This window comes from Ciconia boyciana, chromosome 29 (genome assembly GCF_034638445.1).
Source record: "Ciconia boyciana chromosome 29, ASM3463844v1, whole genome shotgun sequence".
In the NCBI taxonomy this organism is placed as follows: Eukaryota; Metazoa; Chordata; class Aves; order Ciconiiformes; family Ciconiidae; genus Ciconia; species Ciconia boyciana.
This window is the reverse complement of record NC_132962.1, coordinates 1,483,395-1,509,703: the sequence shown is the minus strand read 5'-3', so window position 1 is coordinate 1,509,703 and position 26,309 is coordinate 1,483,395. Positions and strand designations below refer to the sequence as shown.

General features: G+C 52.9%; 3 protein-coding genes and 3 non-coding genes across 10 annotated transcripts; 5 read left to right on the top strand and 1 right to left on the bottom strand.

Moving 5' to 3' along the window:
• Positions 1 to 768: 768 nt before the first annotated feature.
• Positions 769 to 8,226, bottom strand: TRIM41 (tripartite motif containing 41). The gene is made up of 6 exons (XM_072847947.1): positions 7,108 to 8,226; positions 5,238 to 5,333; positions 4,570 to 4,800; positions 3,834 to 3,856; positions 3,014 to 3,141; positions 769 to 2,424 (listed from the first exon to the last, which is right to left on the bottom strand). The coding sequence occupies exons 1-6, from the start codon at positions 8,035 to 8,037 to the stop codon at positions 1,907 to 1,909; spliced, it is 1,926 nt and encodes a 641-aa protein (XP_072704048.1). The 5' UTR covers positions 8,038 to 8,226; the 3' UTR covers positions 769 to 1,906.
• Positions 8,227 to 9,105: 879 nt separating this feature from the next.
• TRNAK-CUU (transfer RNA lysine (anticodon CUU)) lies at positions 9,106 to 9,178 on the top strand. The gene has a single exon. It is a non-coding gene; the product is annotated as a tRNA-Lys (tRNA).
• Positions 9,179 to 9,345: 167 nt separating this feature from the next.
• TRNAV-CAC (transfer RNA valine (anticodon CAC)) lies at positions 9,346 to 9,418 on the top strand. Its single transcript has one exon. It is a non-coding gene; the product is annotated as a tRNA-Val (tRNA).
• A 293-nt stretch (positions 9,419 to 9,711) lies between these two features.
• Positions 9,712 to 9,784, top strand: TRNAK-CUU (transfer RNA lysine (anticodon CUU)). The gene has a single exon. It is a non-coding gene; the product is annotated as a tRNA-Lys (tRNA).
• A 1,842-nt stretch (positions 9,785 to 11,626) lies between these two features.
• On the top strand, positions 11,627 to 22,879 carry LOC140644837 (zinc finger protein RFP-like). 5 transcript variants are annotated; one of them, XR_012039833.1, is made up of 10 exons: positions 12,376 to 12,958; positions 14,515 to 14,610; positions 15,951 to 16,181; positions 16,831 to 16,853; positions 17,247 to 17,362; positions 18,030 to 18,062; positions 18,392 to 18,546; positions 20,766 to 21,178; positions 22,438 to 22,533; positions 22,745 to 22,879. XR_012039833.1 is itself a non-coding variant. In XM_072847978.1 (8 exons), the coding sequence occupies exons 2-8, from the start codon at positions 12,554 to 12,556 to the stop codon at positions 18,901 to 18,903; spliced, it is 1,416 nt and encodes a 471-aa protein (XP_072704079.1). In that variant the 5' UTR covers positions 11,627 to 11,769; positions 12,283 to 12,553; the 3' UTR covers positions 18,904 to 19,696. The 5 variants fall into 5 exon arrangements, 4 of the variants coding, with proteins under 4 accessions (XP_072704079.1, XP_072704080.1, XP_072704082.1 ...); XM_072847978.1 differs by lacking the exons at positions 20,766 to 21,178; positions 22,438 to 22,533; positions 22,745 to 22,879 and adding an exon at positions 11,627 to 11,769 and having other exon boundaries at positions 12,283 to 12,958; positions 18,392 to 19,696; XM_072847979.1 differs by lacking the exons at positions 20,766 to 21,178; positions 22,438 to 22,533; positions 22,745 to 22,879 and adding an exon at positions 11,649 to 11,769 and having other exon boundaries at positions 12,552 to 12,958; positions 18,392 to 19,697.
• LOC140644797 (E3 ubiquitin-protein ligase TRIM15-like) lies at positions 22,244 to 26,309 on the top strand. Its single transcript, XM_072847862.1, has 6 exons — positions 22,244 to 22,357; positions 22,765 to 22,995; positions 23,172 to 23,194; positions 24,116 to 24,231; positions 24,703 to 24,732; positions 24,985 to 26,309. The coding sequence occupies exons 1-6, from the start codon at positions 22,244 to 22,246 to the stop codon at positions 25,236 to 25,238; spliced, it is 768 nt and encodes a 255-aa protein (XP_072703963.1). The 3' UTR covers positions 25,239 to 26,309.

The following is a 26,309-nucleotide window of genomic DNA, read 5'->3' as shown; positions in this document are numbered from 1 at the left end:
CATGAGTTAAAACCCATGATGCAGAAAAATGATAGCAGAGGGAAATAATTACGTGATCGCAGGTGGCATGGTAGGACTTGGAAGACATTCTCTGTCCTTCTGGCTAACGAGGGACTCGGTGTTTCTTCTCCCACATGTGGTGTCGCTGCCAAAGACCTGTAGACCTGGGAAAACAACCACAATTCCCAAGAAAACCCAGAAAGTAGATCAATTTAAGATGCAGCGGTGGTTACAAAAGCGAGGCCTTCGGGCCTCGTCACCCACTGGGGCTGTTCAGAGGAGGTTTTAACGTGGAACTTCTCAACCCAGCAGCCTGCAGGCACCGAGTCCATGCACAAACAAGCCATTTTCTACAGATTTAGGACTTTTTATTTGCTCTTTTCTGGCTGACAGACCCACAAGCCACCCATGTCACTGAGCTGGAAGGGACGTTGGTCCCTCGGTGAGGCCAGCTTGGCCATTGGATGCTGCCCATGACAGGCTCTTTAGGCGGATAAGAGCAAGTCAGCTGCTTTGGGAAGGGATACAGACACACAGCTCTGGGCCTGACCTAATCTAATTAGGAAGGATTAGGTCAAGATTAACAAGGCAAGATTTAAAGCATATGTGTTTACCAGGAGGCTCACAGGTGATTCGGTAACAGCAAGGCCAGGCAGGCTGGGGGGGACCCGCACCCCGATTCTGGTGCACAGTTAGCCCGACTTGTTTGGAAACTGCTCCCAGATCTTTCAAGCCTCCACCAGGATCTCAATAAGCCAGAGACTCAGGTTTACAACCTTATTGTTTATTATTATTATTATTTCTTGACATTTCATAAAACTAAATCTCCATTTAATTCTCATTTTAGCCAAAAATATTTTGAACTAGCTCTGTAATGCCAACAGGAGAAAAAAAAATACCAATCCACCAACAAAACAAACGAACAAAAAAGAATAAAACACAACCGGTGCGGTCAGAGTCTCTCGAGTGGGACAGAATTCAGCTGGAAACTCAACAGCAGCTGAAGAAAAAAAAATAAAGGGGGGAGAGAAAATAAATATCCCCATCTCTGAGAGCTCTCAAGCTGCAAGGGGAAAACAGGAGGCCGGTTCCTACGCCCCACAGCCGTGATGTGCCAGCTCTGGAGGAGGAAACCAGCTCTTTGCACCCTCCTCGGCCCCGAATAAAGTGCCAGGCCCACAAGAAATGGTTACGAAGGGAAAGGGGGGGGACAGTTAGGAGATCTGAGACCCCCGCCCCCCACCAAAAAAATGACAGGGAAGGCGAAGAACAGAAGATCACAGGTTTAAACAGGTTCGACTCTGGGTCCAAACACCAGCTGGGGTCTGAAGATGCTCAGAAGGTGAATCCCAAGAAATCCAGGCACCTTGGCGCAACCGGGATACGACAGCCGATGATTTCGGAAAGATGATGATGGGAGTTTCGAGAAGCCAAGAGCAGTCGCTCCTCGACGAACAGAACCGCCCCCCGGGAGCACCGGGGCTCGAGCTCCGCGTCCGAAGAGAGTCAAGACGCACCTCAAACCTCAACCACGGGCACAACACGGGTGGAGAGCACGCTGGAAAGCTTTAGGTGTCGACCGGGAGAAGGGAGAGGGGAGCTCCTAGCAGGAAGAGCTGAAGGGAAGACACCTCCGAGGCGCATCCTTCCCTATTCCGACCAAAACTGGCTTCGGATCGGCGTGGCGGTGAGATCCCAGGGAGGAGCTGGCAGGAGGACAGGAGGTCGGGGGAAGAGGGCTTGTGAGCAAGCAGGTGCAAGACGACAAGTGCAGCGTTGGATCCCAAAACGGGATCCGAGGGATTGGAGGGGGAAAGAGCGTGGCCGTGTGCAAGGCCGGATCCCAGGGTGAGGCCGGATCCGGCATGGGTAGAGGCGGCCAGCAGGGAGGGCGAGGGACGGCCGGTCAGGCACAGATTTTGATGCGGGTGCCCTTGGCTAAGATGCGAAAGAAGGGGAAGATGCGCTCGTGGAAGGAGGCGTTGAAGGTGTGGATGTGGGTCATGCTCTCGGCGTTGTAGAAGCAGAGTTGGCCCCGCTCGTAGTCCAGATAGACGCCGAAGCGCCGGGGCCGTTCGCTGGGCGACAGGGCTGTCTGCTCTGTGGCCGTCAACGCCTGGTACTTCTTCCCGTTGGTGCCCACGCACCAAATTTCTCGTTTTTGGTGGGGACCCACGGTCTTCTCTTTGCGACGAGCCGTTTCGCGGGCTGCGCCCACCGCCCAGCCTCGTCGGCCTCCCACCTCTACCTCCCAGTAGTGACGGCCGGTGGTGAAGCCCTGGGAACCCAGCACGCAATAATCCGAATCGAAACGTTTGGGGTTGTCCGGCAGATCCTGGCGGCGTTCGCCCAGCTTGACGCTGCGTCGGTCCAGGGAGAGGCTCAGGCGAGGGTGGGCTGTGTCGGGGTCCAGGGTGATGTCGGCTGGAAGGGAGACGGGGACGTTAGGGGGTCGTTGGTCACCTCTAGCTCCCCGTAGATCCCGATCCCAAGATTTTTCCCCTCCTCTTAGTTCCCAACCCCAAATCCTCACCCATGTGCGTACCTGCAGGACCAGCAGCTATCGTGACCGATAGCCCTCACCGTGGGTCCATACTGGTTTTGTCTGGGATAGAGTTAAAAGAAATTCAGCCCCCTCAACTCTACATTTCTTTCAGCTCCGAGACGAGTCCCATCCCAGCCCCATACAGAGCTGTCGGCAACTCTGGATCCAGCTCTGCTTTTGGGACGGGCAGACAGAGCCATGTTAGGGGAGAACCCAGATCAAAGGACGGAGAGGATGAGGAGAGGCATGGAGAGGAAGGAGAGAAGAGGCCGGTATTGAGGGGACTGGCAGAACAAAAAAAAGGGGTGAAAATCCTGCAAGGCAGAGCCGGAGGGGGAACCCCAACAAGGCTGGGGGTACACAAGAAATCCCAGGCTGGGAGGGTGGGGAAGGCCCAGCGTCCGCTCCCCGGAACCTCACTGAGAAGCCACGTGGTCCCCTTGGGCAGAGGAGCCAGCTCTCGCTCACCTTGAGGGACTTTACTGAAGACTTTCTCCATCTTCCTCATCACCACATCTTGCAGAAAGTAGTTGCGATATTTTTTCCCCACGTCCACCGGCACCATTTCGGCTTCCTGGAATTTGATGTTCTCGCATCTGCCACGGGGAAAAAGTGGGGGTTCAGTGTGCTCAAGGGGGAGGTAAAGACACAACAGGAGAAACTAGATGCCCTGCACCCAGCCAAAAAACCCAGAGCGGGGCAGAGATCGGCTGAACCGGTTACGCTGGTACAGCCGGCGGTCCCCACCCTGTCTCGACCGCAGGAAGCGGCCGAATCTCAGGCGGGGATGGAGCCACATCCACCCAGCACCAGGGACAGCCAGGCCGTGCTCCGACACGGCTCCGTTACCTGCCGGCGAGCGGCTGGGGGCCGATTTAGAAGAGCTGCTGCTTGTCCGATTTAAGGATGGGGGAAAAAAAAAAAAAATGATCCCTCCAGACTTGCCAGCAGCTCCTGCTTCCCCGGGGCATGAGGTCTGCGTGGGCAGACCCAGCTCTGCTCCCAGAAGGTGGCTGCCAGGTGCTGTGAGGGATTCTGAGATCTCTTCCCCACCTTTCTCCTCTCCGATATGTCCCACATCATCCCCAAAAATCCCAGTTATTCCCCACCAGGCCATCAGCCAGGAGTTCCTACCATTGGCACAACTGAGCTTTCCCTCGCGTTACCCAACCCCAGCCTGGAAAAGCGCCCACCGCATGGGGTTTAAAACAAAAGCTCATGGTTTTCCCCCCCTCCCCCCAAAAAAAAGCTATTTACAGCGAGAAGATGCCAACAGAAAGTCACTGACCTGATAAAAGTGCCTTTGATGTCCTGCAAAAGGAGGCAGCCGGGTGGGAAGCAGGGAGAAAGAGGAAAAAAAAAGATTAGGGAGGACTGAGGCCGATCCCACCGTGGCTCACACGAAATCCTCTTAGCAGCCACGGCTCAGCACCCTGCTGAGCTGCAACGAGCCAACCACCCCAATGGACAGGATGAGCCCCCTCCCACGGTCAGGCGATGGGAATATCCCAAAGACACATATCCCATGGATTCCACTCTTGGTAGAGGCTTTTCCCACTAATACAGGCACCCTAGAAACCCCCAAATCTCTTGGGGCGTCCCGGTTTTCCCCCTCTGAGGTCCTACAAACATTGCGGGATCCCTGACCGGAGGGACGGGGAAGGATCTAGCCATCAGGTTAAGGACACTCTCCCGTGAAGACCACCCTTTTTGAAGCAAGGTCCACTCCCCTCTTGGCAGCTCTGCTTAATTCCCACTGCTAACGTTATCTCCTCGCCATAAAGCGGGGCCAGAGTTCCGACAGCTGCCGGCGCAGAGCTGAGCGAGGACTCACGGTCAAGAGATCAACTACGTGAATCATCCGAGTTTACAGCTCTTTGGAAGGGTTCAAAAACATCTGGGAGAGGCCTTGCCCGGCACGGCAGCAGGGCTCTGCCCTCCTCCTGGGATCTCCGATGGCGACTTTCCCCTTCCCATCCCAGGGATAGGGGAAAAAAAAAAAAAACAACAAAAACAAAAAAGACCTTGAGCAGTTGCAGCCCGTCCTGTTTGCTCTTGTCTTCCGCCTCGGCGATGAGCCGGCTGAGGGCAGCGCTCTGCTCTTCCAGCTGGCTGATGTTGCTGCTCTGACGGGCCAGCAAGCTCTCGTAGCGTTCCTCCAGCTGGTGTAAGAGCAGGACCTGCTCCCCGATCAGGAACTGGTGCAGCACCTCGAAATCCGACTCAAATTCCTTGATCTCCAGCTTCATCTTGTCCTGCGGAGCGGGGAAGAGGGAGGAAAGGCATCCTTAGCTCAAGTGGCAGACCCAAAGGACATGAATTTGTTCTCTCTCCCAGGCTACCAATTCCCACAACACATTCAGGCACAAAACCCCCTTAATTAAGCTCTAATTCAGCAGGGAAACAGCTTCCAGCCCTCGCGATCCCAACGGCTGCAGCAAAGGGACTGCAACGCCTCCGTGAGAGCTCAAATCCGCAAGGCAGAGGGGGAAAAGCTTCCCTGCTCATCCCCCTCACCAGACTTTGGGCCAAAAAACGCTCCCAGCGCTGGTGTTTCAGCATCCTCTTTAGCTGAGGGCTGATTATTTTTTGGCAGGGTGAAAGGTGGAAGACAGAGAAATGGGAAATGAATAAGCGTGGAAAGGAATCACGCGCAGGATCATCCGCTGTGCCAGGAGCAGCCGGCTCTTACCCTCAGCTCCGTGATCTTCTCCTCCTCGTTGGATTTCTGCTTCAGGACCGCATCCAGCTTCTTCTTCAGCGGCTCCAGGTGGCTCTGGAGTTTGTTCTGAGAGAAAGAAACGCATCTCAGGCATCCCTGGCTCAGGCACTCCCCTCCTTCCTCTCCTCTTTCGGTCCCCAACTCCATGGCAGGGCTGAAAACAAAACCTCCTGCCTGGATTTCAGACCGCTTCCCTTCCGCTTTCCGTAAGTGCTCGTTCTGGGAGCTGGTTTTAATTAGAAAGCCAAAAATCCTGCCCCACTCAGAATGGGGAACATCCACAAATGCCAGATCCACAGTCACCAAGTGCAGAGTGTTCGACGCGTGGCTCGAGCCATTGTGCACGCGTCCCGCTGGGTTGGGATCAGGACCCAGAGAGGGATCTGTGCTCCTAAACTCAGCACAAACCTAGGGCAGGCTTAGACCATCCTTTCAGGCTGCACCTTTCAATACCAGCATGGTCCTAGATCAGCTTAAGCCAATGACAAAACCACTACCTGCTTCATCAGTCCTGATTCCCTGCGCTGAATAAGCTTTGGCATTTCAAAAAAAAAAAAACCCAACCAACCCCTTCTGCCTTGCCGCCCTCCCAAGACGCTCCCTCTGCCCTTCACAAACAGCTCTGCCCTTTAGAAATTAATTTTTCTGCCTCCTCGAGTATTTGCAGCGTCTTTCCCATGGCAAAGGAAAGGGGAAAACGGACTAAGCCAACCCAAGAGCAAACAGCGCTGCCGGCCACGCTCCGACAACCCACCACGAAACAGCCCGAGGCAGGGACGAGACTCCCCACTGCTGTCCTTCCCTCCTCCCCCCCAAACCGCCTCCCTCTCCCCCAGCCTCCTCCTGGCTACCAACCCCCCCCCCAAAATCTCCAGGGGCTCAAAGGGTGCCAACTCCGATGGGAGCTGCCAACGTATCAGCCATGGCCAGAGCTCCAGAGAGCTTCCAGCGAGGGAGGACGAGGCGAGACGCAACCACGTGTGCCAGCAACTCCTCCAAGACACCTTTGGATATTAAAGGAAAAAAACAACAAACCCCACTCCTTTCTTCCAGAAAACCCCAAAAAGCGAGACATGACCTCGCGGAGAAACCGAAGCCGCGAGAGATAGGGTAAGGGGCAGCCTGAAGGGCTTGGCGACCATCGTCCCATCCTCCCACCATGCTTTGTTTCAGGGTCCCTGGCCACGTCCGAGGGGGAAATGACGCCTTTGAGACAGCGAGGCTGCCCCGTTAAAACCCCTAACGAAGGGTCTCCGCTGCTGGGGATTTGGGGTCAGGCTCTGAAGACCCTCAGGCAGGTATCGCCCGAGCTGAGCGAGGCTGGAGAGCCGCTCGGGAAAGGCTTTGTAAGGTGTGGACCCACCGTGACGTGGGTGCTCCGTTCAACCCGCCACAGCCTGGAGGGGTTTCACCCAAAACCAGCCCGGCGGGACCAGCTGAGCTCACCCGCTCCTCAGCAGAATGATTTCTCCACGATCCAGCCAGCTTTACCTTCGTTACCATCACCGCCTGGTCTCCAAACCTCCTTCCCTGTGGTTAACCAGGCCCTCCCCATCCAAACCAACCCAGCTGCCGGCTTCGTGGCTTCCCAGCCTCCTGCACCCCAACCCACACGGCCCATTCGTGTGTGTCCGCCCCCTCCCCCCCCCCCACCTTCCGCTCGCTGAACCAGCCCGGCGAGACCCAGCCGTACGCCGCCTCCGAGCACCCAACGCCGTCTGCCTGCCGCCAGCATGACCCAGCCCGCACCGTCGGCTCCTGCCAGCTCCAACAGCTCTGTCTTTCCCCACCCCAAAAAACCCCAAACCACCCCGTTATCCCCACCCCGAAACCCCGGTACCTTGTAATCCTGCACGACCTCCTCGAGAGGGACGACGCTGTGATGCTTGTGGCTCCGCGACTCCCTGCACACCACGCAGATGGCTTGTTCGTCCACCTCGCAGAAGAGCTTGAGAGGTTCCTGGTGCTTCTCGCACAGGTTTGGTGGCCCCTGACCCCCCACGGCTACCAGGACCCCTGGAACCCCCGCTGCGGCTCCTGAAACTGAGGGACCGGCGGCGGGTGGCGCGAGGCGCTGGGGGTGCGGGTGCAGCTGGCGGATGATTTGCACCATGTTGGCCAGCTGAAGGTTGGGTCGGAAATTCCTCTGGAAAAAGGTTTTTCGGCATTGCGGGCAGGTGAAGGTCTGGAGGCGTCGAGGCCGTGTGGCCAGGACAGGGGGAGGAGGTGTCTGCACCTCTTCTTCCTCCTCTTCCACCTCCTCCTCTTCCTCCACGTCTTCCTCCATCACGTCTTCATCATAGTCCTCGTCCCCAAAGTAAAGCTCTCCCCCGACCCCACCGTCCCACATGTCCTCCTCCACGGGATCTTCCCACAGGTCGGTGTCGTCTTCTTCCTCGCTCCACATGTCGTCTTCCTCCTCCTCCGCGCCGCCATCCTCCTCCTCCTCCTCCTGCTCCACATCCAGCTCGTCCTCATCCAGCTCATCCTCCTCATCCTCCAGATCCTCTTCCAGCACGTCACCCATCCCCACCTCGCCGCCGCCCACCGCCGCGGCCCCCGAGGCCACCTCGTACTCGGCCTCGCCGCCCCACAGCTGCGAGATGCAGACGCGGCAGAAATTGTGCCCGCAACCGATGGAAACGGGGTCCACAAAATAGTCCAAGCAGATGGCGCAAATGGCTTCCTCCTGCAGCGTCTCCACCGGGTTCAAACGCCCGCTGGAGCCCCCCGAAGGGACCCCATCTCCTAAAACTGCTGTGGCCGCCATGGGGAGGGGGGGCTGAGAGATTCTCCTCTTCTTCACAGGGCCCTGAGCTCCCTCTTGACCCCCAGCTCCTCCCGACGCTGGGGTGGGCACCAGCTCGAACCCAGAAGGGTGGCTGGTCCCCACCCGGGTGCCACCAAGGCCTTGGGGTGTCGCTTCCTCTTTCAACCCCCCCCTTTCCCCCCCTCCAGGGCCGGGCACGGCTCCACCCCTCGCTAGTGCTTCGTTTCAGCACCCCCCCGTCCCCCAAAACCGGGGGCTGGCCCCGTTCCTGCCCTGTCCCGTCCCCCCCCCAAACCGGGCCTAGCTCTGCTCCGCACTCCACAACACCCCCAAGACCCAACCGGGCCCCGGCGGAGGCCTCACTCCTCCCCAAACAACGGCCTCCCCCCCCCGCAGCGGGGCCGGGCTCTAGGCCTCACCGCTCCCCACAGCGATCCCCGCCGCCGGGCCTGGCCTGGCCCCAGCCTCAGCCCAGCCGGGCCCGGAGGTGCCGGCCTCGCTAGGCCGCTGCCCCGTCACCGCCCCGCTGCTCGCCGACCCCGGCCCGGGAGAGACGCTCTATCCCCTCTCCCGCCCCCGCCGCCGCTGACTCTCTATGGTGCGAGCTCCGCCAACAGACGGGAAACGCCACAACGCTTCCGCTTTCCGGCCCCCTGCTGCAAGCCCCGCCCCTTTAGCATCACCTGACCGGAAGTGGCGCGCCAAGAGCCGGCGGCGGGTTGCTAAGTAACCGGGTGGGCGGAAGCGGGACGGGCGGCCGCCCCCCCTCTCCCCCGCTGCCTCCGTCGCCCGCGTTGCCGCGGGAACCGAGGCGCCCGTTGTCCGTGCAGTCAGCGCGGAGGGAGGCGGCGACAGAGGCCACGGCGACCCCGCACTCTCTGTGGTCTCCGCCGCCGCCCGGCGGCAGGCTTGTCTACCCCCCCATCTCGTTGCTGTTGGAGGTCTGGGGGGGACGGGACGAGCCGGCGTTGTAGGGGCGGGGGCTGAAGGGCGTGGGCGGGGCCCCCGCGGGCGGGGGCGTGGCTGCCTGGGGCGCCACCTGGGGCGCGGGCGGGGGTTCTCCACAGCGCCCGGCTAGCTCAGTCGGTAGAGCATGAGACTCTTAATCTCAGGGTCGTGGGTTCGAGCCCCACGTTGGGCGGCCTTCAATTTTCTTTACCCCCTCTCCATGTCTCTTTTTGCTGCCCCACCGGACATTTCCCTCCGCCGGAGCCGCGGAGCCCCCGGCGAGACTCCGGCCCTCGGTTCCCGCCGCACGGGCGAGGGCTGCACAGCCGTAGTCCCGCGGGGTCGATGCGTGTCCACCGCGTTTCTGTAGTGTAGTGGTTATCACGTTCGCCTCACACGCGAAAGGTCCCCGGTTCGAAACCGGGCAGAAACACTCAGTTTTCCCTTCTTTTCCTGGTGTTTTCTTTTTTCTTTCTTTTCCTCGCCTTCACACAAGCCCTTCACACAGCTCTTACAGACGCCTTGGCCCCGCGGCTTGCAGCAGGGCTGGGCAATACCGGGTAACACACGGCTATACCCCCCCCGGGGAGCGGCTCTTCCCCGGGACCGTGCGGGCTCCCCGGTACCGGCTCCCGGTGCCGTTAATGCCCAGAATCGCTCCGGGATCTTGCGCCGCTCCCGGGGGGCCGCAGGGCCGGTTGTGGCCGCGGGGGTTCGCTACCAACCGCCCGGCTAGCTCAGTCGGTAGAGCATGAGACTCTTAATCTCAGGGTCGTGGGTTCGAGCCCCACGTTGGGCGCTTGAACTTTTCCTCCCCTCCCTGGGGCACAAAACTACATCCCTCCCCCCAAAACCCGCTTGCACAGCGGCTCAGCCCCAACTTTTCATGTTTTTAGTAAAAGCAAAGGGTTCGATTTTGCGGAAAGAAGGAAAAGAAAAGATCGGGAAGCAGGGGTGAGAATCACAGCCCTTCTTCCGTCATTTTTCCTCTATAAGTTTTAATCACAGCCCTTTTTCCATCATTTTTCCTTTATAGGTTTTAATCACAGCCCTTCTTCCATCATTTTTCCTTTGTATAACTTTTAATCACAGCCCTTTTTCCATCATTTTTCCTTTCTATATGTTTTAATCACAGCTCTTCTCCCATCATTTTTCCTTTATAAGTTTTAATCACAGCCCTTCTTCCATCATTTTTCCTTTCTATATGTTTTAATCACAGCTCTTCTCCCACCATTTTTCCTTTATAAGTTTTAATCACAGCCCTTCTTCCATCATTTTTCCTTTATGTAAGTCTTCCAACCCCAGTTCGCATCACGCAGGCAATCAGGCCCCCATCACAGCCCATTTCTTATTCCCTTTTTGAAGCAGAAAGGAGGACTGCAATGCAAATTCCCCTCACTGCCACTCTTTTCCCTCTACATTCATTTCCTTGTCTTTATTTGTCCTTTTTTTGCTTCATGTTTCCCCTCTGGTTTTTGGAGTTGGTTTTTTTTTTTTTTGACTCATGATTTAGAGAAGTCCTAAGGCAGAAGAGCTCACATCCATGCGCAAAGTCAATGCCCGAGGAAAGCAAGAGCTGCAGCATCGTAGCAGCTACGCAGATGATATAAAAACCCGCTATTCTGGAGAGACCCCAAAGAGCTTGAACTGAGGTCGAATTGTCACCACGCTTGTGAGAAATGGAAAAGAACATTTCATTTTCTTTTAGCCTTCCTTAAAAGGGCTTGTTATGATCTTATAGTTAACTCATCCATAGGTACTGATCGGTACTGTGTATAAAAACCACAGGTACCACACCGGGGGTCAGAATTATGGCCGCAGCAAAGAAAAAAAGGAGATCAGCATCTTCTCAGCTGAATTAGAGGTTTTCATCTTAAAAAGGGGGAAGGAGGGAGATAGCGGTGAATTTAGAGACTGGTCAGCATAGCTTCATTTCCTGCAATGTACTGGAAAAAGTAGCTAAGCCTTTCATCACCTAAAAAATAACCGACGTGGCTTTGCAGTACATTGAGTTCCTTCCCTTGCGGGGAGTAGAAAAATGGAGATTTTAAATCTGGATGGACCAGGATTTTGAAACCCTCGTGCAGCAAACGAGGGGATCGTGGACTCGCTGATAATTCAAAGCTGAGCATCGAAACTTGGCGTCCAGCGGGGTGGGTTTGCCACACATAAGCCTGTTGTGAGCCTGGTGTTAATTAATATTATTTCCCAAAGCTTTGGCTGAAGGAGGTGGGATTGTTGGATTTGCAGGTTGGAGACACAAGGGAGGATGCTGAAGGTTGGGATCAGCGCTTGCATCGGTGGGCAACAGCACACGGGTGGGTACAAGACGAACATTTATCTGCTACCAGGGAATGCAGATCCTGTGCCCAAACGTGCAGGCAGGAGTATTTTTGGCATGGGAAAAGCCTTTCCCCAGGTGGAAAATTGGTCATTGCTGGAGGAGAGCACAGAGGTGTCTATAAGACCATCTCGACCAAAACCCTTTCAGGATGGGTCCAATCCTGGTGCCTGACCTCGGGGCAGGGAACGACCGCGGTGAACCCCTGAGCACGCCCTGACTTATCTCGCCGAGGACGTCTGAAGCACTTCTCTCATTTTTTTTGGTGCTGCGTGATTCATTTCCTCCATTGAGTCACTTCTCGCAGCTCGGGAGCTGCAGGCGTCCTGCGTGGCCAGAGCTGCAGCTGCAGAGGTGGCCAAGAAGAAAGCAGAGCTTAGATTACTCATTTGCAATTAAACCAGCGACTCCTTGGCTTGAGCACGTACGGAGGAAGGAAAGAGGTACATGACAATGCACGAATGTGTCGCAGGGCTGTAACCTGATTTGGCTGATCAGCCCCGGCTGAAAATTAAAATATACACCGAGCTGATTCAGCCTGGGCAGGGTTTGACCTGGAGATGCCTCAGACTGGGTTTATTCCCGGTCCCAGCAGATCTGTGGGAGCGTCCTGCCCTCCTGAGAGCTGGGATCACCTCCTAAATGAGCGGTGAGGATGCTGAGCTCTGCAACAGGGAGTATCCAGCACCAGCGCTGAGCTCAGCTATTGCTGATCAGCCCCGTGGCTCTTCCTCCAGCTGGGCTCAAAAACACCTGCGAAAAAGAGGGAGGAAAGGGGTTTCTTACCCATAATTTTGTGTTTTGGCTGCACAGAGACGCTGGTGAGGGGGAAGGAGAGAGTGGTGGCGTCCATAAGCTGTTCTTGCTGCCGAATGCTCCCCACCGTCAACTCATTATCTGGGACTCGGAGGTCACGGGTCAGGACAAGGAACTTCTTTTCCCTCCTCTCTCTTTAGCAGGAAACTTTTGAAGATCTTGAAACGCCTTTTGGAGTGACTCAGGTTTCAGGGGGGTGTTGCAAAACTGTGTTTCGCGCAGAAAAGAGCCTGAAATTCCCCTTTCTCCGCCCCTTCTTCCTTTTACATCCTTTACGAGGCTGCACTTTTCAAACAAGACCTCCCAGTTCAGACAGCAAAGGCTAATCGAGAAGGAAACTCCCAGCTGCTGCTGAAAGAAAAAAATAAAATTTCAATGAAGCAAAAGTAATTGTGTGATTCTTCTTCAGCCATGGCCGAGTGCGACCCGCTGGAGAGTCTGCAGAAAGAAGCATCTTGCTCCATCTGCCTGGATTATTTCAGTGACCCGGTGTCCATCAACTGTGGGCACAGCTTCTGCCGGGACTGCATCACACGATGCTCGGGAAAATCAGACCGGAGGTTTGCTTGTCCCCAGTGCCGAGGAATTGCCCAGAAAAGAAAATTTAGACCAAACCGTGAGCTGAGGAACCTGGCGGAGATTGCCAAGAAGCTGAGCTTGAGGGCCGGAGCGGGCAGCCTGTGCCCGAAGCATCAGGAACCGCTCAAGCTCTTCTGCCAGGAGGACCGGACGGCCATCTGCGTGGTGTGCGACCGTTCCCACGCTCACCGCGCTCACACCGTTGCCCCCATCGAAGAAGCCGCCCAGGAGTGCAAAGTAAGAAATCACAGCGCAGTGCTTTGCTCTGATGTTTTGGGGTTTTTTTGGCCCATCAGAGGCTGAGGTCCACTAGGCCAGGGGCTTCTCCACCTTCCCAAGGATACGGGGAAGGATGTCCCGTAGGATTTCCCAAGACTGGGGATGTAGCAGTTTGGGCTGAGCTGGTAGATCATCTAGCTGGGGTTGCTTTGCATCGCTGCCTTGGCTCCAGCCCTGCCTGGATGTGATGCAGCCACCCCGGTCTGCAGGCGCCCGGATGCATGGTGAGGGGCACAGGTTGGCCTGGGGGCATGCAGGGGCAAGCAGAGACTTCAGGGTGCTGGGTCAGACCCAGCCCACCAGCAAAAGCCACTCTTAGGGTCACCCCCAGATGGCACGAATTGATTAAAGCCTGATTTTCACCACGACCTTCCAAAGTGGGATTTCAGTTTAAGCTTCTCAGGGTGACCTTGTCAGCTTGGATCCCTTTACAAAAAGCCACCGCTTTATTTGCTGTCACCCTCTCTGGGGACCACAGAGGAAGCTGAGGCCGGTAGCTCATAGAAAATACCCAAATTAGCAGAGCTAGACCCCACCTTCACTCACTTGTGCACAGGCAGGGCTCTTGCTGCTAATTTTTGTGCAAGAATTGCCTTGGAAATCCCAGATGAGTTGTCCTTTCCACTGTAAATCTCTCCCCGAAGGAATTTCTTTCTGAGCAACTATCTCAGGATAACCGCAACGATGCTGGGAGGCATTTTTAATTCCCTTGAGGGAGGATGGGGTCAGGAGGAGGAGTCAGCGCTTGTGCGGAGGAAACTCGGTGACATTTCATCCTGCCCACAGGGGAAGAAATGACTGGGAATGGGGAGGTGAAAGGTGACATTAGTCACACCACGAGCACGAAACAAGCCGGGGGGAAGAAGAAGTGAGGGGCAGGAGGGAGAAAATAAGCTGATGAAAAATAAGAGGGGGTCAGGGTGGGATGTGTGCGCTGCAAACGTCCATTGGCATTTGTCACGGGAGGGTCTTTTAGATGTTAAAACCCAGGTATTTCTAAGGCGCAATTCATCTCCTCCTAAAAACAAACTCTGGGGACATTATTCATATTATTGCTTGGACTGCAGAAGGAGCTGAAGGTGACAAGTTTGAGCAGAAAAGCTGATTTTGCAGATGATGGGAAGTTGCAGCAATTTGGGGGACCTGATTAAAGGTAAAAAAATGGATGTCGTGCTCATGAGGGGATAAAAAGAGCCAACGAAGGCAGAACAGATTACGGTGAATGCGGAAAATAACTGGGCACAAATACACTGGGAGAAGGAACTGGCAAAGACCAGAACAGGGGTGTAAATGAGGCTGCAATGTTAAATACTGCCTTTGTTTGACTCGTCATTCACAAGAGGCTTCATAGAAAAGGTCTGGGGTGAAGAGGGGCAACAGAATAAAGAATATTTAAATATTTCCAAGTTCTGCTTGTCTCAAATGCACCAGGAATTAGCTAGAGCAACGTTGAAGCCGTGCATCCCTCTCCCCAACAACTTGCAGATTAATATAATTAATTTTTTTATGCCCAGGAGCAAATCCAAAGCAAACTGAAGAGCCTCAAGGATGAAAGAGAAAGGCTCCAAGGATTAAAACTGACTGGGGAAAAGAGAAGACAGAAGTATCTGGTAGGTACTCGCTGCTGCTGTGTGCATGGAGGTGTCTTCTGCAGGTTAAAAGATGTTGGATTGGCACCTAAATTTGCAGTGAGGAGGAAAACACCTCCAGCTGCTCCACCCAGATGGGCCCATCTCTCTTTCACTCGCTCCATCTTGGTGAGGCACCCGCGAATGAAACGCAGATGTTTCTCAAAGGGAAATCGGCAGCTACAAAACGCTAGTGGAGAGCGAGGTGGTTTCTGAATGCTTGAAGGGAGGTGCTTGCAGCTTAGCTAAGCCGCGTTTCAGACAGAGGAGACGGGCATGGGGGTCCTCCTGGGCAGATTTGCACTATGGGGTGGTGGGATGGCGCTCCAGAGGGACGGTGCTTCAGACCTCTCCATCTTCGCCGCACCCCAGGAGCTGCTTTCTACCATCCAGCCCTGGAGATGGGTCAGCCACACCCAGCATGAGGTCCATGGGGGTGCTTGTGTCCGACTCGGACCCTGATGGGGCTTTTCTACTGCTGCGTAGCTGTCGGTCCCAGTGAGGGTGGTGGCTCTTGTGGCAGCTTGGGGCATCTGAGCATCCAGCAGACACATCTCCTTTGGAGACTGCACCATGTCAGATGTTTCCACCACCTCCCAGCCCTCTTCTGGGGTGCCAGAGGTTGGGGAATGGATCCCTAGCGCTAAGGAAGTGAGAGATGGTGATTTCCTCTAAAGCAGAAGCAGAAAGCCTGACAGATGTTTCATTGCAGCTTCATGAGAACAGGGAAGGCTGCCGGGGTGAAGGTGAGCAGAGGTGGGCAATGTCTTTCCTGCTAAATAAAGTGGGGATGGAAGGAAAACACCATGAACGTGCTGCTGGTTGCTTGTGCCGCAGTCCCTGGCCGGGATTCGGTCCCGTGCCGTCCAGCTACTGCCCTCGATGCCAACACCTGGGAGTTTTGGGGAATTGCACGTGCCAGGGACCATTTCCAACAGCCTCCACGGGATCTCACCACTGAATCCTCCTCTCACCCCGGTGTCCTCAAACACTGTCCCAGCAGGATTTGTCCCATCAAACACTCGCAGATGCCTGCATGCAATGCCTGGTCTCCCTCCGGGCTGTGGGAAAAACATGAAGCAACACTGCCCTCATGTTTCTCCAGCTGAAAAATAAAAACAACCCCTCAAAAAGGCCAGAAGCATTTTATGACTCCACAGGGTATCACATAACATAAAGCTCAAAGGGGACCCAGAGCCACGTGCTATGGACTTAGACTGGCCTCAGGGCCAAAGACCAGTCCTTGCTGCTGTTTTATTTAACCAGGTTTTGTAAGTCTCTGATTTCTTCTCTTCTCATCCCTCCCCAACTGTTCCTTGCAGCAGCAGACGAGAGCTGAGAGGTCAAAAATCATGTTGGTATTTAAGCAGCTGCACCAGTTCCAGGACGAGCAGGAACGTCTCCTCCTGATGTGGCTGGAGGACGTGGAGAAGCAGATAGTGCAGACCCAGACCGAGAACGATAGGAAGATCTCCATGGAAATCTCCCACCTGGGCAACCTCATCCGGGAGCTGGAAGGGATAAGCCCACAGCCAGAGAATAAATCCCTGCAGGTGAGAGTGAGGAGTTGGGCAACAGAGCTTGCAATGCTCTGAATGTGCTGTTGAGGTGGTGGTCTCTTCCCCCTCTCTCCAATCTCTTTGCCTTGATGTTTTGAGTACTTTATTTAGATGTTCATTTCATGAAGAAGCCATATTGTACGCTGTATGTCAACATTAACGAGCTATGCTATGTCCCATCCAACCCATGAGGCGGAGGACCCCAGAATTAGTCTTTCAGTGTCTTGGAAGCGTCCACCAACTGTTTCCCTCCCAACCCCAGGCAAAGCAAGGGAGATTGACGCTCATCTTGCAGGATTGTGGCAAGAGCTAATAAATGAATCTTGGCTTAAGCCCAGGGATGAGGCTACCCAGCACAGGACCACACTCTCCCTCCCCAAGAGACCACATCAGGCAGACACAAGCAGAAGCAGCGCTTGGAAGTGGACATGATATTCCACCAGCTGTATTTGAGCATTTCTTCTAGCGAGGGACCAAATGGGCCACTGTATGAGTACAGGAGGTCCCTGATCTTGCTCTGTGCTGGCACAAGAAAACCCAAACCAAGCAAGAAGTGCTTGCAAACAACAGCTGAGGGAGATAAGAGATATAAACGGGCCTGAAGATCGCTCAAAGTTTAATTCCCATCTTCTCTCTCCTTTAGGATGCCAGGAGTGCCTTGACCAGGTACGTGGCTCTCCCTTTCTGGAGGGGACGGTTGTCCCCAGCACAGCATCACAAAGAGGACAGGAATGGGGGAGCAGGAGGTGTTATCCTCTCTACCAGAGTCCCCAGCACTCAGGGTGAGGAAGAAGCTAGGGAGGAGATGGCCCTGGGGTGAGATCACATCCCCACCACCTCCTGCTGGACGAAGCCAATATCCAATCGAAGCCATTGAGGAGGTCCAGAGCAAATGTGTCCCCTCCACAGGGACACTGGGACCACCGATATGCCCAGAAATGTCTCAACTGACTCAGCCTGATGCCTGGGGAGAAATAAGCTTACCCAGCAGCTTTTCTAAGCAGGGTTTCTACGTAGCTTGCTCAGCAAGGAAGGAATACAAAAGTCTTCTCCTTCCAGGTGTGAAGCAAGGACTTTCCAGCAACTGACAGAGAAGTTTCCCAGAGTGGAAAAGAGACTCAAGGATTTATCTCAGAAAAACATCATTCTGAAGGAAGCCCTGAGGAAATTCAAAGGTACAAAAGGAAGGGGAAAATCCAAACACACTTCTGCAGCTGGAAGGGAGTGGACACTAGCCAATTACCAGCATAAAGCCCAGCCTAAGGAATGCTAATGATTAGTTTCTCGATAACCCTCCTATCTGGGGCTGGAGCTGGACGAGGGAAGGTACCTGTGTTCCCAGGTGTATTTGCACACGTCTGAATGCTTGAGTAATGTGCAGGACTAGAGCAAGCCCCTCCCTTTAGCTACACAAAACAAATGAATCAGACTCTTGATTCTGGTCCTATTTAAACCAAACGGGCTGTAGGTAACGTCTAGCCATCTGCAAGGGAGTCAGCGTGAAAAGTCAACACGCTGCAAATGGATGGTGGGGTATACATAGATAAGCCCTGAACGAGCTATTTTGAGACCTTCCTCCATGTTCAAATAACTGTCCCATTCCCTCCTCTGATCTCCAATTAGTAATTGGTGCAGCCAACTCTGAATTACAGAAATATCCTCATAAAGCTGGTCATATCGGGTTTGAAGGTCCATCTATCCCCGAGCTGGACTTGTTCACCTGGTGATTTTGCTTGTTTTGCAAGGGGAAAAGTGCACCTCCTCATATTTACCCATTTCTAATACACTCCCTCTCCCCCATAAACAAACTAACAGCACTTCTCTCCTCCTCTCTCCTTCCAGAGAGTCTCCCAGTTGAACTGGATGTGCAATGGGGTAAGTCATGGGAGACTGGAGGTCTACTGGGGTGAAAAAGGGGACCCAAGCAAGAAAACACAGCAAAAGCAGGGAATTCACACTTTCCTGGTGGGTTGGCAAGATGAATTTCTATTCCCCTTTGATCAGAATTAAAAATAGTACAAATCATTAGGGCCTTTAAATAGATCTGTATGGCATATTTCATCGAGAAAGCCTTTACCAAACAGCTTCGGTCAGGCCAAAATTTCATCCCTGGAAAAAAACAGAAGGGTGCAGATGGAGGGAAATACCCATCACCTTCCCTCTGACATGCTGTTTTTCTTCTCTCGTGCTTTCCTTCCCATCAGCAAACGTGACTCTGGATCCAGACACAGCAAACCCCCACCTCATCCTCTCCGAGGACCGGAGGAGCGTGAGGTGGGATGAAACGCCCCAGAATTTGCCCAACAATCCCCAGAGATTTGATACCTACTGCTCCGTGTTGGGTTGCGAAGGCTTCACGGTGGGGAGGCACTACTGGGAAGTGTGGCTGGGGAGCAGGGGATTTTGGGCTGTGGGGGTGGCCAGAGACTCAGCGTGGAGAAAGGGTTGGATTAACCTCGACCCTTCCCAGGGGATTTGGGCTGTTGGCATCTGTGGGGACAGGTTTCAAGCTTTCACCTCCTTCGAAACAGTTCAGCCTCTGAATGGGAGGCCAAGGACTATCCGGGTCTCTTTGGATTATGAGAAGGGACACGTGGCTTTCTTTGATGCCGATAATGAGACCTTGGCTTTTGCTTTTCCTCCGACTTCTTTTAATGGAGAGAAAATCCTGCCTTTCTTCTGGGTTTGGGAGTCCAGGATCCAGCTGGCTCCCTGAGACAGCATGGGCAGCAAGACGGACATGCATGCTCTGGACAAGCCTTTGGTTTGATACAGGAAACCACACTATATTTCAGGACTCTATGGACAGTAAAGAATAAAGTGGAGCAAACGAGTCCCAGTGTCCACTTTGAATCTCATTCTCATGGGGTTTTCAAGAGCAGCAGATTGAGAAGGGATCATCTTGGGCAGACCTCTGGATTGTTTAGCATTTGGGTAGTCTCCAAGATTTTGCTAGGGAATATCACCCTGGGACGAGCAGGAAAATGAAGCCTATAATTTGTGCAACAGCCCCTGGGACACCAATTTCACGGCTTTAATCCCTTCTCTTCTTCTCCCATCCTTTCCAATTTTTCCTTACCTTGACATCCAACAATGTTCACTGTTGACATTCAACAATGACGTTCCTGCAGGGCTGGAGAAGCTGGCTCCGGTTCCTGGTTTAGTTACTAGAAAGGAAAAGGGGATACCACTGAATTAAGTGTAATGTCTGCTATTTTCCCAGCAAGACCTCTTATGAGCCAAAAACCTCACGGTATTGGCAAGAACATACACGTTTTAAGGCTTTGGTGTTGAACCCCATGGATTTCAGCTGCCTTTCTCAGAGTTGCAGGGTGGGAGAAATCAGAGGTTGGAGGAGCAAAGATGATCAGAAAGAGCTTGAATTCTGCCTTTCTGCAATTTATATATACACGTTTGGGTCAGGAAGCTTAGTAAGCAGTTTTATATAAATTTTTATATGCAAAATGACTGCATTAAAGTGTCTTTCTATATTTCAAGGGCTGTTTTCTCTTTCTTGTTAGAGAGAAACTGGGACAATGGTGCTGTGCCACCACCAGCATGGCAAACCCTGGTGGCTTTGCTGCCCTCTCTTGACCTGTTTCTTATAAAGCTCGAATGAAAGCACTGAACAAAGCCTTTCTTGCTTCATCACAGCTGTGATGAGAGGGAATAGCAATGACTCTTCCTGCTTATGTGCCTGAAAACCACCTGGACTGGAAACCAGTTGAAAGGCAATAGCAAATGAATGATGCTGGAAAGAAGGGACAACAACAATTTTTAAAAGTAAAAGGATTTAAAGAGCAGGAAAAGGAAGGAAAAGCATCAGTCCAGACTCTCAGCTATGTTGCTGCAGATCAGAGAAACCTGCTGGGCCCTTGCAAGGTCTTGGAGGCACCAGCAATCTCCAGGGACACATGAGCATCTTTGACCCCTAGCAATCTCTGCAGGGCGTTAGTCTGATGTCCCCTTACCCCAAGAGCAAAGCTGATGTCTCAGGGGTCAGGAGCGGCAGAAATTTCTTCTGACAGCCAGGAAGGCCCTGTCCTGCAGTGAATTGTACATTTGAACCCTTAGGGTCACCCAAGAGATGTTAGAGTCCTCCCAAACAGCTCTACAGACACTGTCCTGAAGGGCGCCGAGGTCCTTCCCAAGCCCTGGCCAGGCCCTGTCACTCCTGATAGCTCAGAAGCATTTTCAGACAGTGGTTGTTTCCCACCCCAGCTGCACCACAACCTCTCTTAGGTGCTAGTAGGGTGTGAAACTCCTGTTCTAGCTGCTGTTGAGCCACCAAATCCACAGGTCTCCACTGATTCAAAGGACAGGCTTTGGAGACTGAAAAATCCCAGTGCCTTTGGGAAAGGGTAAAAATGGGATGGGCGTCTCCAATTCTCTTCCTCCGCAGCTGTCTAACTGCTACTTCCCAGCACCAGGAGAGCAATAGAAGGAAATATATTGCCTAAAGCCCTGCTGGAAAGGGGCTGGATCTCAGTTTAACCAATGGCTTAGAATCAGGAAGAGAACTCTCTCTCCTTCCTCATCATTGAAAAGTGAAACAAACTTGGTCGCTCTCCATGGCAGCCAAGATGTCTGTGGAAAGCCTCCAGGACGAAGCCTCCTGCTCCATCTGCCTGGAACTCTTCCAGGACCCCGCGTCCATCCACTGCAGGCACAGCTTTTGCCAGGCATGCATCACTCGGAACTGGGAAGGACTGACCCCCAACTTCTCCTGCCCCTGGCACAGGGAGACGGTGCCCCAGCAGAGCCTCTGACCCAACTGGGAGTTGGCAAACATCATTGAAGTAGCCAAGAGCTTGAACCTGCGACCAGTCAGAGAAGTGGAAGGAGGGGAGAACTTGTGCAAGGAGCAACAGGAAGCCCTGAAGCTCTTCTACAAAGACGAGGAAAGGCTTATCTGCGTGGTGTGCGACAGGTCCAAGGTGCACCGTAACCGTTCTGCAGTTCCCATGGACAAGGCTGTCCAGGAGTACAAGGTGAGGGGGTTTTGGGTACGTTGACACACAAAGGGCCAGAAGTCCCTGGTGTTGCCACTCTTGATGGGTGCGGATACCTGTATAGCCTTTGGGCTCTGGGATAAACCACCTGTGGATGCACCTTGTCTCTTGATACCAACTATTGAGGTGGCATTACCTGCCCTGAGGAAGAGGTGGACACAGGAGCACCACGCTCTTGGAGACCAAGGGGTCATCTCCCCCAGGGTTCAGCCACGAGCAGAGGCTTAGGGAAGAGTAAGGAACAGACGCATGATTTCTCACCACCACGATCCCTGTGTAACCTTTTAACCTCATGATTTGCAGTGCCAGGGGTTTACTGAGCCTCGTGACCGTTTGTTTATCCAGCAGCCATAAATGGCTCTCTCCTCCAGGATGCGGGTTCCTTATCAAGATCAGTTATGCTGAAGATCAGTAGGAAAAAAAAAAAAAAAAGAAAAGATCCTCAGCCCTTCTCCTACTCCACAGCTCCCTGAAGTCTTCTTGACCTTGGTTAAGAAAAAAAAAGGAGGAGGTTAATAGCTTTGGAACACTCACGGGTGTCACAAAGCTTTCCCAACACTTACTTCAAGAGCAGTCAAGAGTTCCCCGTTGTTTCTGCTGAGCATGGCAAGTTATGCCAAAATCCATGAGATTGCAACCATGACTGAATTTCCAAAGAAATCGACTCCCCCTGCACCAATCTTTACCCTCAGCTCCTTATTTGTATTTTATTTTTTAATTCTAAAAGCTTTACATCAATTACTAGCATCTGACCTAAGACTAAGTTAAGAGAAAAAAAAAAAACATTTTTCAAATGAAGGTGGTGTTTCTCCCAGCTAAATGGCCCTGCTCACAGCAAAATGCCATCCTCCAGGGATCGAAACTTTCTTACATCAGCAGCAGATGCAGGTGCCGGGCCCATCTGTCTCCTGCTGCTGTGGACCAGCTGTTGTTAGATGCGAAAGCTCTTCAGCTGGGCTGCTTGCAGCCTGGATGAGCCTGCTCTAATTTTGCATTGAGCCTTTTTTTCTCCTGGCTTCATCCCTCACAAGGTACTTTCCAGCCATGACGCCTCTGCAGGCAGCGCAGGCCAACCTGAAATTGGTTTCCTCCTGCAACAGAGAAGCTGGAAAGACCCAGAATGAGTTTCGAGCCAGCTGTGGACCAGGAAGGACCACAGTTGGTGTTGCAATAGCAAAAAGCCTACCTCTGATGCCAGACGATGCCATTAAACAAGGGACTTATTTCTTTCCTCTCAGGAATGAATTCAGACCTAACTGCAGCTTCTGAAATTAGAGCAAGAGAGGCTTCAGTCTTCCATGGAGGATAAAGATGACAGAGTCCAGGACTACACTGTAGGTGCCCGTCAGTTTTCCTTTTAGAGGATGGGGGAAGAAAGGAGGAACATCTCCTCTTCCTCGCTCCCATGGGTGGGTGATACTCAAGGGGTGTGGGGAAGGGAGAGTAGGTTTGTATCTTCCCCAAATGCATCTTTTTGGTGGATCCCACTAATCCATAACCCACCGTTGACTCTTGATGCTCTTGTCCCGCTCTCTCCTTTACCAGCTTCAGCTTGCCCTTGGCAGAAGACGACAAAAGCTGAAAAGCAGAAGATCATGACCAAATATAAGCAGCTGCACAAGTTCCTGGAGGAGCAGGAGTCCTTTTTCCTGGCCCATCTAGAGCAGCTGGACACAGAGATAATGAATGTGCATGAAGAAATCCTCACCAGGCTTTTGGAGGAGACCATGAACCTGGGCACACTGACTGGGCAGATGGAGAGGATATGCCAGCAGCCAGCCTGTGAACTCCTGAAGGTGAGACCCCAGGCTTCCCAAAATTGCTGTGAAAGCACTGGTTGAGCACCAGCTTGGTCTCCAGCTCTCGGTTTTATATCCCAACATGCTAAAAGAGAGACTTCATTACAGTGGGACCCCGGTACTCCAAGGAGAGGTATTCCAGGTCACTAAGTCTCTTTTTCTCTCTCATTGAGGACATCAAAACCACCTTAAGCAGGTATGTGGTCCTTCTCCTATCAAAATTTCACCACAACAGAGCAGCTTTGTGGCAGGCTACTAGGAGAAATCATGTAGGGACAGGCTGGCCCTTCTGCAATATAGCCTTTGGATTTGACTGAGGACACCGGGGTTTGGAAGGAGGGCTCTTCCTCTCTACTTAATTAATGATAAATTCAGGCACATTGGCACTGAAAGCTCAGTCACCTGCACGAGCTGAACTAGGAGGACAGGGCTCCATTTCTGAAGGGCGCAGGTTCCTACACTCTCAAAGTGACTATCTGGTGGGGACATGTTGGGCAAGACTCTTAAGCCATTGCTGAAGAAATAGCTCAGCGTAACAAAAATGAGCATCATCCTGGAAAAAGACGTCAGGGCGCAGCAAGGGCTGGTGGCTCCCTATGGAGCTGCACGCAACCATACAGGGAGTGGAGACATCACCGGCCACAGCCCCATTCCATGTACCTGAGCAAGGAGAGCCAAGCAACGCCAGGAAGAGCGGCTGGAGGCAGCCCAAAGCATCAGGCGGGTCCATGGGCAGGAGGCAAGGCTGGGGGCAAGCCAAGAAGGCAACCCATGGGGTAGATCAGTAGGGTCCATGGCCATGCATGGATACTCCTCTAAAGCAGCTGAGCTTAAATAGAGCCTGGACCATGGGTGGGGGTGTGGGGTTCCAGGTGCATCTGCTCAGGGATGTTAATTCCCATTAGGACCCTGACACAACCACCTCATCCTTTCACAGCTGAAGCAAATCAATAAACATCTACAAGGGTATGTGTGATCACGTTGTGTAATGTGCTAAGATGTGCGAAATGGTGCAGACCCATCGTCTTCCCTCCACTAATTCTCCCCGCTGACTGCTGATAAAACATTGAGTAGCAAACTACAACCAGCATTAAATACCTCCCCTCTTTCCTTCCAGGTGTGAGAGGGAAATGTTCTCGCAGCCACTTGATATTTCCCCTGAGCTGGAAGAGAAATTCTGCGATTTCACAGAGAAAACCGCCGTCTTCAAGGAGGCTATGGAGAAATTTCAAGGTACCGTGCGCAGGTCCAAAAAGGAAAATATCATCGTGCTCCTTGGTAGGGAGGGATGGAGTGAAGCCATGTGAAAGAAATACATCCTGGTTGTTGAATGAGGGATTTTTTTCAAGATCCAATAATGGGATTGCAAATGAGCAAGTGTTAGTCTGGTATTACCTGCCTGCTGCTGTTGTTGATTGGGTCCCACATATTTCACATTAACTACGTGGAGACAGGGTCTTGCTGCTCTCCTGTGCTCCTCATCGCAGATGTGCTCTAATGCGTCGTTGTATTCGTTTTCTTTGCAGCAGCCCCTCTGTGAGTGGGTGAATTTCCTATGTGTAGACCTGTTTTTCTCCTCTCTCTCCTCAAGTTTCTCTACATTCCCCCAAGCTTGTTCCTGACTCTCTGGATTTTTGAAGAAATCCAGAATCAGACCAATTTATCTTTCTGCCTCTCATATTTTTCTCTTTCTCTTTCCTTTAGGCATATTGGAGTTCAGACTTCCTTTAACAAGTAAGTGAACCAAACGTGTGCCCAACCAATCCAGCATATTAAATAAAAAAATATAGTAAAACAAGCTCTGCTGTCCCCAAAGATTAACCTAAACTGCTCCGCTGCCTCCTTTCCTCCTTCTCTCATCCTGGTCCCACCATGAGGCAAGGCCTGGAGGGGTCCCAACTGGATCGGATGGATAGGAAGGGAGAGAAAAAGCCATGTGCCCCCCAAAATCTGCTGCAATGAGCCTGACTCTCTCTCCACCTCCAGCACAGATGACGCTGGACCCGAAGACGGCCAACACTGAGCTTCACCTCTTGGAAGACTGCAGGGTCATGTGGTGGGGAAGCTGTGAGCAGGACCTGCCCTTCAACCTGGAGATGTTCAAGTCCATCCCTGTGTGCTGGGCTCCAGGGGCTGCACATCGGGTTGGCACTGCTGGGAGGCGGAGGTCTACGGACAAGGCCTGTGGGCCATCGGGGTGGCCAAGGAGTCAGTGCCGAGGGAGGGTCGGTTTCCCCTGAAGCCTGAAGCAGGCGCGTGGGCACTGCATCATAGCAGAGATGGGCACAAGGCTCTGACCTCTCCTGATGTCACCCCCTTGACCCTACACAATGTCCCCCAGTGGATACGAATCTACTTGGACTGTCAGGAAGGGAGGGTGGTGTTTTTTTGAAGCTGTGAGCAAGGCACGGATCTTTGCTTTTCTGCGGTGTTCTTTCAAAGGGGAGACAGTCTACCCATGGTTCCTGGTGATGGAGGATGCTCACCTCAAACTTTTTTCCCAAGGCTCAGGAAAAAAAAAAAAAAACCCATCCACTCACTCCTGGGAAACAAACCAGGGGCTGAGTTTTGTCCCAGTTCCACCATAAGCCTCTGCAGCTCCGGGTGCCACAAACGTGGGCTATGCAAAACATTGCATGGAGCAGGAGCTCTGCAAAGCTTTTGCATGGCTCTGAGCTCTGATGACCCTCCAGAAATTCCTGACCTGGGCTGGAGGGTCTGGATAGCCTTAGACCCATCTCTCCATCCTAGATGCTACCATAGCTGGAGATGGAGCCACTAGACAGAGGGGAATTGGTGGGACCAGAGAGATCATATGCCAGGGACAACCTAGAAAAGGAATCAAGGGAAGGGGGACTCCCCAGGCATATCCCAACCTCAATGATTGTTTACATGTTTAATGCAAAATACAGACGTAGCTGCTGGAGCTGGCACCTGCCCTGCCACCAAGGACAACCTCTTCCCTCCAGCCCAAGCCTCAAATGAAAGCGTAGCGGTGTTTAAGTTCTTTAGTGGAAAAAGAGGCCATTTCCATGCCTTAAAATATATTTTGATCTTTTAATCACTAAGTGACTGTTCCTGGGTGCCTGCAAACTCACACCGATGGGGAATTAGAAGTAAATGTGCAATTCTAAGTAATTTCTGCCTTGTGTGTTTTCTTTTTCTTTTTATCCACAAGTTTTCTTTAGAAATTGCTTAAAATAACTGGAGGAAGGAAAAGTCATCCTTGTTCCTCTCTAAAACCCACTGGACAGGGAGATGATAAACCTGAGTTTTCTGCACTGTCAAACACAACGAGTCTGTGGAAATAG